Genomic DNA, 13288 nt, shown 5'->3' on the forward strand with positions numbered 1-13288 from the left:
GATCTAAATATACAGATGAGAAATAATCTAAAATTTAACTCGCTCTCCATAAAACATACCATTGTGGGGTGGGAGGGGGGAGGCAGGTGCAGGCTCCCACACATTTTCTCAGCATGTTTGTTGACTGGTGCTTAAATATCCCATTCCCCTGCCCTGTTTTCCATTCAATACAGAGGGAAACTTAGGTTACTTCCAGGCAACCTATTTATCAATCATTTCCCCTAGTTTGTATGCACTGTCTAGAGACCAGACAATGTCAGATATTTATTCAGCATTCATTCTGATTTTTACACAAGAGGAAAATGTTTTCTTAGTGTATTTCCCTGCTCCTTTCCTTATTGCAAAAAATCCTATTTTAGGAGGAGGTTTGCTGAGAAATAGTGCTAAATTAACCTTAATTATGCAACCTGGATTTGCTGGTATGTGAGTGAATCCCACTTGAAAATAGCAACAGTCTGGAAGCACCCTTACTTGCTGTTGTGGCAGGGATCTTTAACTTCTTGGTCACAGAGTGATCCAGTCCAGCCTGGATGACACTCGCAGACAACACTTGTCTTCTCAATAGAGCGACAGATGCCATGTTTGCAAATGTTACAGGACTTGCAACCAGGAAAGACCCCTACTGATTGATGTGGTAGATCTTTGAAATCTTGTAGTTCATTATTAATGCGGACATCATGAATGCACCCGTGGAAACCGCTGGTTGTCCTCTCTGTGCCCTGCCGCAGTGAAGACAGCCCCGTGGATGTAGGGATGCCTGTAAGGAACATTGCAACACACATTAGGGCATCTTTCAGCATCTTCAAGGTATTCTGAGAAATATGTGTCAACGAAATGGGATGGTCACACTGGGGAATTAGGTAAGTGAATAGTAGTAGTTCACAATGTACATTATATTCCGGTTTACACCCCTCCTGTTCCATCATTTCCTAAGCATGATTGTTTTGTATCTTATTCCAAAGTATAAGTCATACTGGATTTTCAAATACACATAAATACCTTATGCACAAACAAAACAAATTACAATGGTTAAACTAATAGGTTTTGACACTGTGGCCCAGGTTCAAAACAGTGCTCAGCCCAAGCTTGTGGAACTCCCTCCCAAGAGAGATTAGACAAGCACCCCCAGGAACAGATTTTTGCATTTATTTATTTCTTTTTTTAAAAAAGGTAAATGAAGCTGCCAGTTGGGGTGAAAGGTTGATTGGGATAGGGACTGTGGCACAGGAGGAGTTTTAACCCTTTTGCCTCTGCCATTTTCCAAATCTGAATTGTCCCACTGGAACTATACTTTTCCTTATGGGAAAAAAATATCTGTTCTGGCAAGGTAATTTGAACTGGAAAAATAGTTTCCCCCAGCACTTCAGCCCTGATTCAAATTGTTCCCTACAGTTGCATCTATCATTTAGAAAATATATGTGCAATTGTGGCTCTTCCATTGTCACATCTGGTTTGATTCTCAGTGACAAATTGTAAAAAACTGAACTTACCTCCAATGTAGAGCGGAGTGTCTTCGTCAACTACAGGCTGTTTCTGCATTTTGCCAAGACTCTTGGGAGCTCCTTTATCCACGACCAAATTCAGTGTTTGGTTCAACATTACCAACTCCACACTGTGAAACTGCCCATCATTTACTGTTTCCACACTGAAGGGGGGGGAGAGATAAGCGAAAATTAGGAAGGTGTTTAACTATAATATTCAGGCTTCTACTATAGTCGGAGAAGAAATTTGATTCAGTACACATTTAAAGCTGAATCTGTCAAATTTGCACTTTCCAAAACAATATGCAAACTGAGGTACAGTGATCCTCTAACAATTAGACTTTTCCAAAATTTGAGGTGCAGCTCTCTAACCAATGAATGTTCACAAGAATACATATATTAGGGGGAAAGTAGGTATTAAAATAAACATATTAATGAAAATAACATACAAAAATTCATTATTAGTATTGGTTGTAAAAATGTGTAGTCAAAACTGCAAATAACTATTCAGTGGTATTATAACTTGTGTTGGATGACTGTGCCTCAGCTAAAGGTTATTTCTTCACCCATTATATTTTGAAAATCTTGCATTTGTCAGTTTATATGTCATTATTAGAAAGCCTTGCTAACAACAAGGCCAGTGGAAGTGATGATATTCCAGCTGAACTATTTAAAATTTTAAGAGATGATGCTGTTAAGGTGCTACACTCAATATGCCAGCAAGTTTGGAAAACTCAGCAGTGGCCAGAGGACTGGAGAAGATCAGTCTACATCCCAATCTCAAAGAAGGGCAGTGCCAAAGAATGCTCCAACTACAGCACAATTGCACTCATTTCACACGCTAGCAAGGTTATGCTTAAAATTCTACAAGGCAGGCTTAAGCAGTATGTGGACCAAGAACTCCCAGAAGTGCAAGCTGGATTTCGAAGGGGCAGAGGAACCAGAGACCAAATTGCAAACATGCGCTGGATTATGGAGAAAGCTAGAGAGTTCCAGAAAAACATTTACTTCTGCTTCATTGACTACGCAAAAGCATTTGACTGTGTTGACCACAGCAAACTATGGCAAGTTCTTAAAGAAATGGGAGTGCCTGATCACCTCATCCGTCTCCTGAGAAATCTCTATGTGGGACAAGAAGCTACAGTTAGAACTGGATATGGAATAACTGATTGGTTCAAAATTGGGAAAGGAGTATGACAAGGCTGTATATCGTCTCCCTGCTTATTTAACTTATATGCAGAATTCATCATGCAAAAGGCTGGGCTGGATGAATCCCAAGACGGAATTAAGATTGCCGGAAAAAATATCAACAACCTCAGATATGCTGATGATACAACCTTGATGGCAGAAAGTGAGGAGGAATTAAAGAACCTTTTAATGAGGGTGAAAGAGGAGAGCACAAAATATGGTCTGAAGCTCAACATCAAAAAAACTAAGATCATGGCCATTGGCCCCATCACCTCCTGGCAAATAGAAGGGGAAGGAATGGAGGCAGTGAGAGATTTCACTTTCTTGGGTTCCATGATCACTGCAGATGGTGACAGCAGTCATGAAATTAGAAGACGCCTGCTTCTTGGGAGAAAAGCAATGACAAACCTAGACAGCATCTTGAAAAGCAAAGACATCACCTTGCCGACAAAGGTCCGTATAGTTAAAGCTATGGTTTTCCCAGTAGTAATGTATGGAAGTTGGACCATAAAAAAGGCTGATCGCCGAAGAATTGATGCTTTTGAATTATGGTGCTGGAGGAGACTCTTGAGAGTCCCATGGACTGCAAGAAGATCAAACTTATCCATTCTTAAAAAAATAAGCCCTGAGTGCTCACTAGAAGGACAGATCCTGAAGTTGAGGCTCCAGTACTTTGGCCACCTCATGAGAAGAGAAGACTCCCTAGAAAAGACCCTGATGCTGGGAAAGATGGAGGGCACAAGGAGAAGGGGACGACAGAGGATGAGATGGTTGGACAGTGTTCTCGAAGCTACTAACATGAGTTTGGCCAAACTGCGAGAGGCAGTGAAAGATAGGCGTGCCTGGCGTGCTCTGGTCCATGGGGTCACGAAGAGTCGGACACGACTGAACGACTGAACAACAACAACAACAAATGTCATTATTATTAGTTAATCTTTTTTAAATACAGTGGTACCTCGGATTACAAACACTTTGGGTTACAAACGCTTCAGGGTACAGACTCCGCTAACCCGGAAGTAGTACCTCGGGTTAAGAACTTTACTTCAGGATGTGAACAGAAATTGCACGCCAGCAGCACGACGGCAGCAGCAGGAGGCCCCATTAGCTAAAGTGGTACCTCAGGTTAAGAACAGTTTCAGGTTAAGAACGGACCTCCGGAACAAATTAAGTTCTTAACCAGAGGTACCACTGTATTTCACTTTGGGGGTGGGTGCAATTGTGCAAATAAAATAATAAAAAATTTTTTTTAAATGCAAAAGGTTCACAATTTTTTGTTTGTTTGAGATAGCTGTGTACAGCACTGTGAAATACCACACCATATTAAGTGCTGGTTGGAACCAGAGTGCTGGAAGGCACCTAGTGTGACTGTGGAAGGATCTCTTCTAAATTCTATAAAACAAGAAACATTGCATCTGGACTATTGTGTCTGGTTCTTTGGATAATCCAAAGAGGCTGCTTGTTGGGATTTGTATCCACTTCAAGGCATGTTTCATTTTAAAACTAGTTCTGAATTTTTATGTAAAAATAAAACTAATAGAAGCTCACCCTCCATATATTTAGGGACACAACCAAAAGTTCTCATCATATGATTATTGTCTTTTAAGGACAAAACTATACATAATATGGGAGACCTATGATCAAAATTTCCCATGTTAAAATAAATTAATAAATAAGAGGGGTCAGTGGGGGCTAGGTTGCAATAGGACCATGGTGGTAGTGATAGTGTGATTTTTAATTTCCTCATCTGCTCCTCCTCTGATTAATATATCCTCCCTCAATCAGCCATCTGCTTTATGGGGTGAATCCTGTGCACTGGTGGTATGTTTTCTGCTGTGGGAAATGGGGATACAAATAGTATATTGAGAAGGATAAATTATATATCAGGAAAATGATATGGGGAGGGCTAAACCATTACAATGGGCCAATCCAATCCCTACCCCACTGTTAATATCTTGTTTTAAAACTGTGAGAAGTTCTTATCAAGGAATTGCACCCTACTTATACCCTTTGTTATTGAGAGTCATGGTCACCATGTTTTTTATGTTCTATTCTGAAGCCAGGATTAGAAACCTAGGCTAACATATAAACACAATTATCATTGTTGTTGTTGTTCATTCGTTCAGTCGTGTCCGACTCTTCGTGACACCATGGACCAGAGCACGCCAGGCATACCTATCTTTCACTGCCTCCCGCAGTTTGGCCAAATTCATGCTATCTGCTTCGAGACAGCAGCGGAGGAAACCCCTTTGCTGCCCGGGGCGGTGGCGCAGAGGCACCCTGCTGGGGGCGGGGCACAACGCGTGCATCGTGACATCATGTCACACGTGGATGTGGCATGGAGGTGAGGGGTGGGCCAGTGAGTAGGGGGTGTCATGCTTGTCGCTGGCATGATGCCCCCTCCTCGCTGGCCCGCCCCTACTGCTGAAAAAAAGCCGCTGAAAGGGGGGAAAGGGAAACAAAGCAGGTGCTTGAACATGCCTGCTTTGCTTCCCTCCCCCCTTTCAGCGACTTTTTTCGCTGCTGGGCTACCTGGTCAGAGCTGTGGCATGAAGGCAAGGGGCGGGCCAGCGAAGAGGGGTGCCCTCCTCTCTGGCCTGCCCCTCGCCTGCATGCCGTGGCTCCGCAGGCCAGCCAGTGCCAAAAAAAGCGCTGGCCGAGCGAGGGTTTGGAGGCGCCAATTGCGAGGGCAGGGCTCTGCCCCAGAGTGTCACCCCCTGGGGTGGTACCCGGGGCAGCCCGCCCCCTACGCCTCCCCCTTGCTACGGCCCTGCTTCGAGAACACTGTCCAACCATCTCATCCTCTGTCATCCCCTTCTCCTTGTGCTCTCCATCTTTCCCCACATCAGGGTCTTTTCTTTATCATAAAGGGACCCCTGACCATCAGGTCCAGTCGTGTCCGACTCTGGGGTTGCGGCGCTCATCTCGCTCTATAGGCCAAGGGAGCCGGCGTTTGTCCGCAGACAGCTTCCGGGTCATGTGGCCAGCATGACAAAGCCGCTTCTGGTGAACCAGAGCAGCGCATGGAAACGCCGTTTACCTTCCCGCTGGAGCGGTACCTATTTATCTACTTGCACTTTGATGTGCTTTCGAACTGCTAGGTGGGCAGGAGCTGGGACCAAGCAACGGGAGCTCACCCCGTGGCAGGGATTCGAACCACCGACCTTCTGATCAGCAAGCCCTAGACTCTGTGGTTTAACCCACAGCGCCACCTGGGTCCCTTCTTTATCATATGAACACACAATTATCTTAATGGTATTAATTCCTGATTATGTGCGTAGAGTAGCCAGGAACTAGCTACTTGGTCTGGAGTAAGAGTCAACAGCACTGGAGCTGACTGGATGTGGGAGAATAGTCTAAGCCAGGCATAGGCAAACGCGGCCCTCCAGATGTTTTGGGACTACAACTCCCATCATCCCTGACCACTGGTCCTGTTAGCTAGGTATGATGGGAGTTGTAGTCCCAAAACACCTGGAGGGCCAAGTTTGCCTATGCCTGATCTAAGCCATGTGGTGATGGTAATAGCAGCACTTATGAAGGCTTGCCAGAGAGAAGTGGACTCCAGCTGAAACCTCAGCAGGATGTGCTGATAGTTCTGATGTGATAGGGTGAGAAATAACATTTGATTCTTCTCACTGGGGCTATTACATAGGACAGGTCAGGAGAAGACCCATTGACTCTCAACACATGTTGGGCTTCACATGCACAACTATTGCATGAGAATATGAACCGGCTGGTATTGTCAGGTGTGTGAACTGGGAATTCCATGTGGTGGTATAAACACAGCCACCCAAATTCTTGTGATGGGAGGAGCTGCTTTTTTGAGCTGAGGCAGCATAATTAATGACCTTTGAACTTTTGAGGTAGAATCAATGTCTACAGCAACAGTCTCCCTTCTCTCTTCTCTTCAGCCCTCTTATCTGAAGAAGTCAAAACCACAGTCATTTGTCAGAAGATAACACCACAGTATTTAGCACTGCTGGTTTTTATTTCAGGCCAGAGTGCACAGACATAAATCACTGGGTCCTCTGCAGCATATGGCCTTTTGAGATTAAGTTTTAAATGCTCTGATTAACAGGATTATATAGAGGCTCATATGTCTTGGTAAAGCACATAAGAAAGTTTGAATTTTACTTGAATAAAATGGAAGAATATTTCAACTGTTACCATTATTTAAAATTCTAATTTTTAAATAGTTTCAAATTCAAAAATCTTTTTAGCCCTAATTGGGCTCATATCTCTAAATTTTAGTAACAGAATTCTGACAAGATGAAAAGTCCCTTTCCCTTGCTTCATTTGCCTCCAGTGTGTCCTGTCTTTAATTAGACTTTAAGTCTGTCGTCATAGCCAGTCTTTTTTTAAAAAAATCTTTGTACTGTCTAGCAATTTAATGGATGAGGACATCATAACCAATAAAAAAAATGTTGTTACCCAAAACTTCTAACAGTCAGAAATCTAGGGCCTGGTCTAGAAGTCCAAACTGACCTGGATGCCCTGACTATAAAAACTACATAAATGGGGACGCGGGTGGCGCTGTGGTCTAAACCACTGAGCCTCTTGGGCTTCCTAATTGCAAGGTCGGCAGTTCGAATCTGCACAACAGGCTAAGCTCCCATTGCTCTGTCCCACCTCATTCCAACCTAGCAGTTCCAAACCATACCAGTGCAATTTGATAAATAGGTACCACTGCACCTGGAAGGCAAACTGCCTCTCTGTGTGCTCCGGCTTCTGACACGGTGTTCCATTGTGCCAGAAGTGGTTTAGTCATGCTGGCCACATGACCCAGAATGCTGTCTGTGGACAAACGCCGGCTCCCTCGGCCTGAAAGCAGAGATGAGCGCCACACCCCAAAGTCACCTTTGACTGGACTTAACCGTCCGGAGGTCCTTTACCTTTACCATTTACACAATGGGTGGGGTACAAATTACAAATTATTTATTATTATTATTATTATTATTATTGCTGAAAATGTGGTAATACATAATATGTATTTGAAGACAAAAACTCTCGGCAAAGCATTTTACTTCTCATCATCCTTCAGTGTGGATTAAACAATGGACTGCTCCTCATTTTACTGCTTACCACTATTCTGAAGTACACACTTCATCAAATAAAGAAATATGCTGCATTTTAAAAGGACATGATCAGCTATTTCTGACTCAAGGGTCAGCAGTAGCTATTCTGAAGTGCATAACCTTTACTGCTATTGCCACTGAGATTCGATAAATGATTTTTGATATTGTAGAGGTAACAAAACATTCAACCACCACAAGTGATGGGTGATGCCTACCAACAGAGGGACACTGACCATTACAAACAAGCAGGAAACTATTAGTGTGAATGTATCATAGCTGCAATCATGGACTCTGTCCATAGCTTTAACTTTCCCAGGCAGTAGCACCTGCCTGCCACGTGGAAAACGGTTTCTTTTAAACTGAGAGGGTGAGATTCAAAAGCAATTTGTGATGAAGCATTGTGGTGGTCTGCCATTCAATGTGAAATAGCATTTACTTAAACTTTATTGAAAAAGAGTGGACGATAAGGGCATGATCCAGTCCAAGTTAAGCATGTAATCTCCATTGCTTTCAATGGGAAAGCTAAATACATGGTCAAGCCTATGTGATATAAACCAATGGGACATATAAATGGGACTCTGGTTGGATTGTGCCCCAGAGTTTTAAAGCTGATAATGTATAATTAAAGACCATCCTACTAATGCTCCAAGGAGCACTTGAAAAATTGCATTTTGTTAAATACAATTGCTGTACCCTCAAAAAGACAACTCTGGATTCCGAGAAAGTATTCACTTTCAAGATGATAAGTGCTTATGTGAATGTTTCTTCCTAGAGAGCCTGGTTTGCTGCTGCTATAGGGGAGTCAACAATCGTCTGAGACAGTTGGAGACAGTGGCTTGGCGAGAGATGAAGGGAAGAAAGCCACAGACACTGAACAGTGCATCACAGTTGGGCCAACAGTGCACACTGACTGTGCTTTGAAGGGAGAAGAGGGCTATTGCCTATGGTGACAGGGTTTTGTTAAAATGGGAGGTCAGTTGTCAACCAGGTGGTTTCCAGACCATTCTCTCAAAACAGTGCATTATGTCAAGGATTTATTTGCACTACATTGCTCTTCCTCTTCAGTTGTGCAACTAGCCGAATAAAGCAAATAATTTGTTGAATTAGCCACCAAACTGATGAAGTCAATATCTAGCATAAATCAGAATACTGTCAATGCTAGTGTATGGGTTGTCTTCAGACAGATACAGTCAGTGAGTACTATTGTTGGCATAGGTGACTTTGTCAAGTACACAGCCTTGGGAAATGAAGTTGCATAGTATGGAATTAAGGTGCAGTCTAACATTTGACTTCTAGGTGGCAGTAGAGCATTACTGAAAGGCAATTTCAGGAAGCGGGTGACTAGTGCTGCTTTCATATTTACACAGTGAACTACCCAATCATCTCAAATCAAAATGTAAACAGCTTGGCAGAAAAATTGAGCTGGGGCAGGATAAAGTACCACAAAACTTAAAGCTTTCTAGGAACTGAGAAGAATGAAGCTGAGCTGTACAATTGTCAAAGGGAAAATGTAATAAGATCCAAACATCTGTAAATGATCTAGGATTGCAAACACATCTAGCACTTTTTCAAGGATTATTTTGATAAGGAATTAAATAAGAAATAGCAATGTGTGTATGTGCGTGTGAGAGAGAAAGAGGGGAAATTTAAAATAGGAATTGGATCAGCACCAACTTTGTGTTTGGATTCATAAGGCCAAAGCTTGTCTTAGCAACTTTCTGCCAACCAATTACAAACAGTCCTCAAGTTTTTACTTTGGGCTAAGTTCCAGTAAAACTATTAAAATGCTGTACAATAAGTGGAATCTGCCTTGTTTGGAACCATTCTTCTGGAATTCACAATATATGCTTAAAAAACCTCATTGAAATATAAACACACTTCAAAATAGATGCATTAGATTTGCCTATCTGCCTATAAAATGACCCCCCTCCAACACACACACACAAACAAAATGTATGGAAAGTAGCTGTCATCAGCAGTTTTCACATACAGCAACCCTATTCTAGTTTTCATGGAGGTATTGTATAAAACTGATGTGTCAAAACAAATTTGAGATTCATTGACATTTTCATGGGAAGAACAGAACTGGGTAACCAGGACTATGATAGAATGAGGGTGGAATTATTTGATATTGTTATTGGTTTATTCGGACACATATTTCACCCTTCCTTTGTTGTGGACTGATATCCAATACAGGAATTTCTTAAAACAGATACAGTTTTCAGACAGGAGCAGAGACTCTAGTCCCTGGAACCCAAGTTGATAACTGAAAGCTGAATGGAATAAATCTATGCTCAAGGTCAGGTTTGTTGGTGTATAGTATACTCATGTAGCCCCCAGAACAATACCCAGAAGACAATGTGGCCTTCGGGCTGAAAAAGGTTCCCCATCCTTGTTAGTATCTTTCAATGAAGTGCACCCGACAAGCAATAAACATGGTCTTGAACAACATGACGTCAACATGTAACGAACATACTCTTGTCTCCCTTACAAACATAAACGTTAGGTTCCCTCTGTTGCCTCCTATACCCAGCAATTATTTTCCTGACTAGAGGTTACTAGGATTCTTAGTCTGAGCTAACTTGCAATAAATAACTATAATGCTTATATAATCTTCAATTGATGCAGTCAGTTACTTGGTTAAAAAAATGAAAACCCCTCAAATTATATATGATGCTTAGTCAGTTATTCATATGGTATTGCTCCCCACCCCAGGCAAAAAAAGGAGTGGGGGGAATTTTGAGAAGAAAAAGCGAGAGAGATAAGCACTCCTTCTTCCCATTTGAATGTCTGATCTAGACTTCAGCAAACAACCATAAACCTCAGGGACAGCTTTCACATGATTAAATGTCACATGTAATTTGACCCATAGGGAACAGCTATTTGGTAACAGCTTCTGTTACCAAATATAAGTCAAGAATGACATTCCTATATAATATTTGCAAGAAACTATTTCCAGCATTTTTACATTCAGGATTGAAATAGGCATAAGTGGCCACAATGCTAGGCCTTAAATTTGTTTGCATAGTACAGATCAATACAGAAATAATGATTAAGACTAAAGGGGGGAAAATGTAAACGTATTCAAAAGGAAGTTTTTAACCCAGAAGTGGTTTATAATAACTTTTTCTTGTTCTGAAAAGATGTGCACCTGCTTTATTCACTTGAAGAGACTGTTGACAGTGATTAGTGCTGGATATAATTTAAAATGTTCCCAGCTTTGAATGGAAAGCAGAAAAATGAAGATATTTAGCTGAAACTGGAAGCTGGGGAAAAAAAATTACCCTGCTGTCTCTTTAGAAACCAGATAGCCAGCCAGGAAATGAAATTGCTTTCCCTTTATTAGTTGGGTGGCAACATGCTGTCCAAGGTTCAACATTTCCAGTACAGCTAAAGGAAATCAAGCAAATAAATAGGATTTCTAGTTACTTGCCTGGAGATCTAGAGGGCAATGTATGTCTCAAAATGCATCCCAAAAAAATTATATGCAAGAACGCTCACATTTTAGCAGCATGTATGTCTGTTTAAGCATTCCTTAAACAATATATTACACAATATCTATACAGAATAATATGATTTGGAGGGATACCCATTATAATCTGTTATGTGGCTATATTTTTTGCAGGATAATGATGCAGGGATGAAAGGGGTTAAATCTCATCTCAGTGTGTACTACAGTCCTAATCCAGATCACAACTGCTTTTGTTAAACAGAATGTCCAGTTAAATCATGTGCTTAATATAATGTGTTGTTATCATTTTAATACTTCTATCCCTTTCTCCAATTCAAATAAATAATCAAGCTACTTAGAAAGGAAAGAGAAATATAATATAAAACCCCAAATCAATACATTAAAAGTAGCATTCATTAACAGAATAAGCAGAGCAAGCACTGCATCTATTTATACATCTATTTAAGTATTCCTGAAGAGTGCAGCTTGAAATGCATATGATTTGCTTTGTTGATAGTTTAACTGATTTGTTATTTCTTGTACCTGAGAGTATGTTTCATCTAATTTGCATATCTCAAATGAAAACACTTTCCCTCAGGTCTTTCATCCAAGAAGGAATCCCCAAATTTGTTCCAGTGAAATTTCAGTACCTGTTCTATGTTCCATATGATAGATCTAGGAAGGGGTTATCATTCTGCACACCCATAAAACATTTTGGACTCCCAGAGGAGTAGCAGCAAGCAAATAACCTTCACAGGCTGCCAACTGGTCTTACTCTTTTATTATTGGTTGTATTTATTTGCTGCTTACTACATAAAATGCAACTTAACAATTGCCTTAACCAAGAAGCTACTAACTTTTTGGCCAGAGAGTCACATTCAAGTTTGGCCAGTCCTCTGATATTCACATGCCAGCAGCGAACACAGCCAAAGCAGCCACTGAACACAACTTGTTCTTGCACAAGCTCACTGCATTCACCACACATACAGACCATACCCCCCCACACACACCTTACACATACACCAAGCATGCATGCACATCTAGCACCTCTCCCTTTTCACCTGCTCTGTCTGCTTTTTTGAAAGGAGGCACTACCAATCTTGTTTGCTAAAAGTGAGAATTAGATTTAGTTGCTATTTAAAATGCACTTGATGAATCTCACTTCTGCTATTACTTTTTGTTGTTGTTCAGTCGTTCAGTCATGTCCGACCCCATGAACCATCTGTTATTACTAGGAATCAGTATATTTGGCACAATTCACTTCTTCAGAGATAATGTGTGCCCATCATTATTTTATTGATGCTTTGTATTATTCTCACTATACATTTTATACATTTTTTGGGGGGGTACACTGCTCTGATACTTTATAATGAGGGTGATTTATATAAATGTTAGAGCCACCAGCTTTTCCCTGGAAGGGCCGCTGGCATTCAACTTCAGCCAGTGCAAAATGCAGCAGCTAGACTATTAAGTGGACCATACTATTGTGAACATATCACTCCGGTGTAAAACATTTTCACTGCTTCTCTATTTCCAGGCTCAATTCAAAGTGCTAGTTTTGGTCTTTAAATCCACAAAAGGTATTGGGAGAGGGTATCCGAAGGACTGCCTTCCCACATGGACCTGCCCATCTGTTCGTTTCAGATATTCTTATTGAGGTTTGTCTACTCTTGTGGGTAAACTGGGTTGCTACCGCAGAAGACTTTTTTCAGTGGTGATGCTCAAATTATGGAACTCTTTCTCCCCTAGATGTGTTCACTTGGTGCTTTTTTTACTGTCTTTTACGCACAAGTAAAAAAACATATCCTCTTCCTTAATCCCTTAAATGAACTTCAATGGCACTGAAGGTCCTTTTATACTGTTTTCATTTGGGCTACTTATTTATTTATTAAATTTATATCCTGCCCTTCCTCCCAAAGGAGTTCAGATCTATTTTATCTGCTGCTTTTGTTTCCAGTTTCTTCTTGTTGTTTTTATTGTATGTTAGTGCTGCCTTGAGGCCATCTGGCAAGAATCAGTATGGAGAGCCTACAAACAAACAATGTAAGTGTGATATGACAGAGAGAAATATGATGGTTTCTTATGACTGCACCTGT

The 13288-nt window shown here is 41.3% G+C and overlaps 1 protein-coding gene across 1 annotated transcript in view; it reads right to left on the reverse strand.

The window, feature by feature from the left end:
- Positions 1 to 13288, reverse strand: part of SLIT3 (slit guidance ligand 3) — a 195073-nt gene that overhangs the window by 7204 nt on the left and 174581 nt on the right. The window contains exons 30-31 of the mRNA XM_033141837.1: positions 1491 to 1645; positions 472 to 757 (exon numbers count right to left, since the gene is read on the reverse strand). Coding sequence (XP_032997728.1) covers positions 472 to 757; positions 1491 to 1645 — 441 coding nt within the window. The remainder of the gene's footprint in view (positions 1 to 471; positions 758 to 1490; positions 1646 to 13288) is intronic.

The sequence above is a fragment of the Lacerta agilis genome, chromosome 2 (assembly GCF_009819535.1).
Source record: "Lacerta agilis isolate rLacAgi1 chromosome 2, rLacAgi1.pri, whole genome shotgun sequence".
NCBI lineage: Eukaryota > Metazoa > Chordata > Lepidosauria > Squamata > Lacertidae > Lacerta > Lacerta agilis.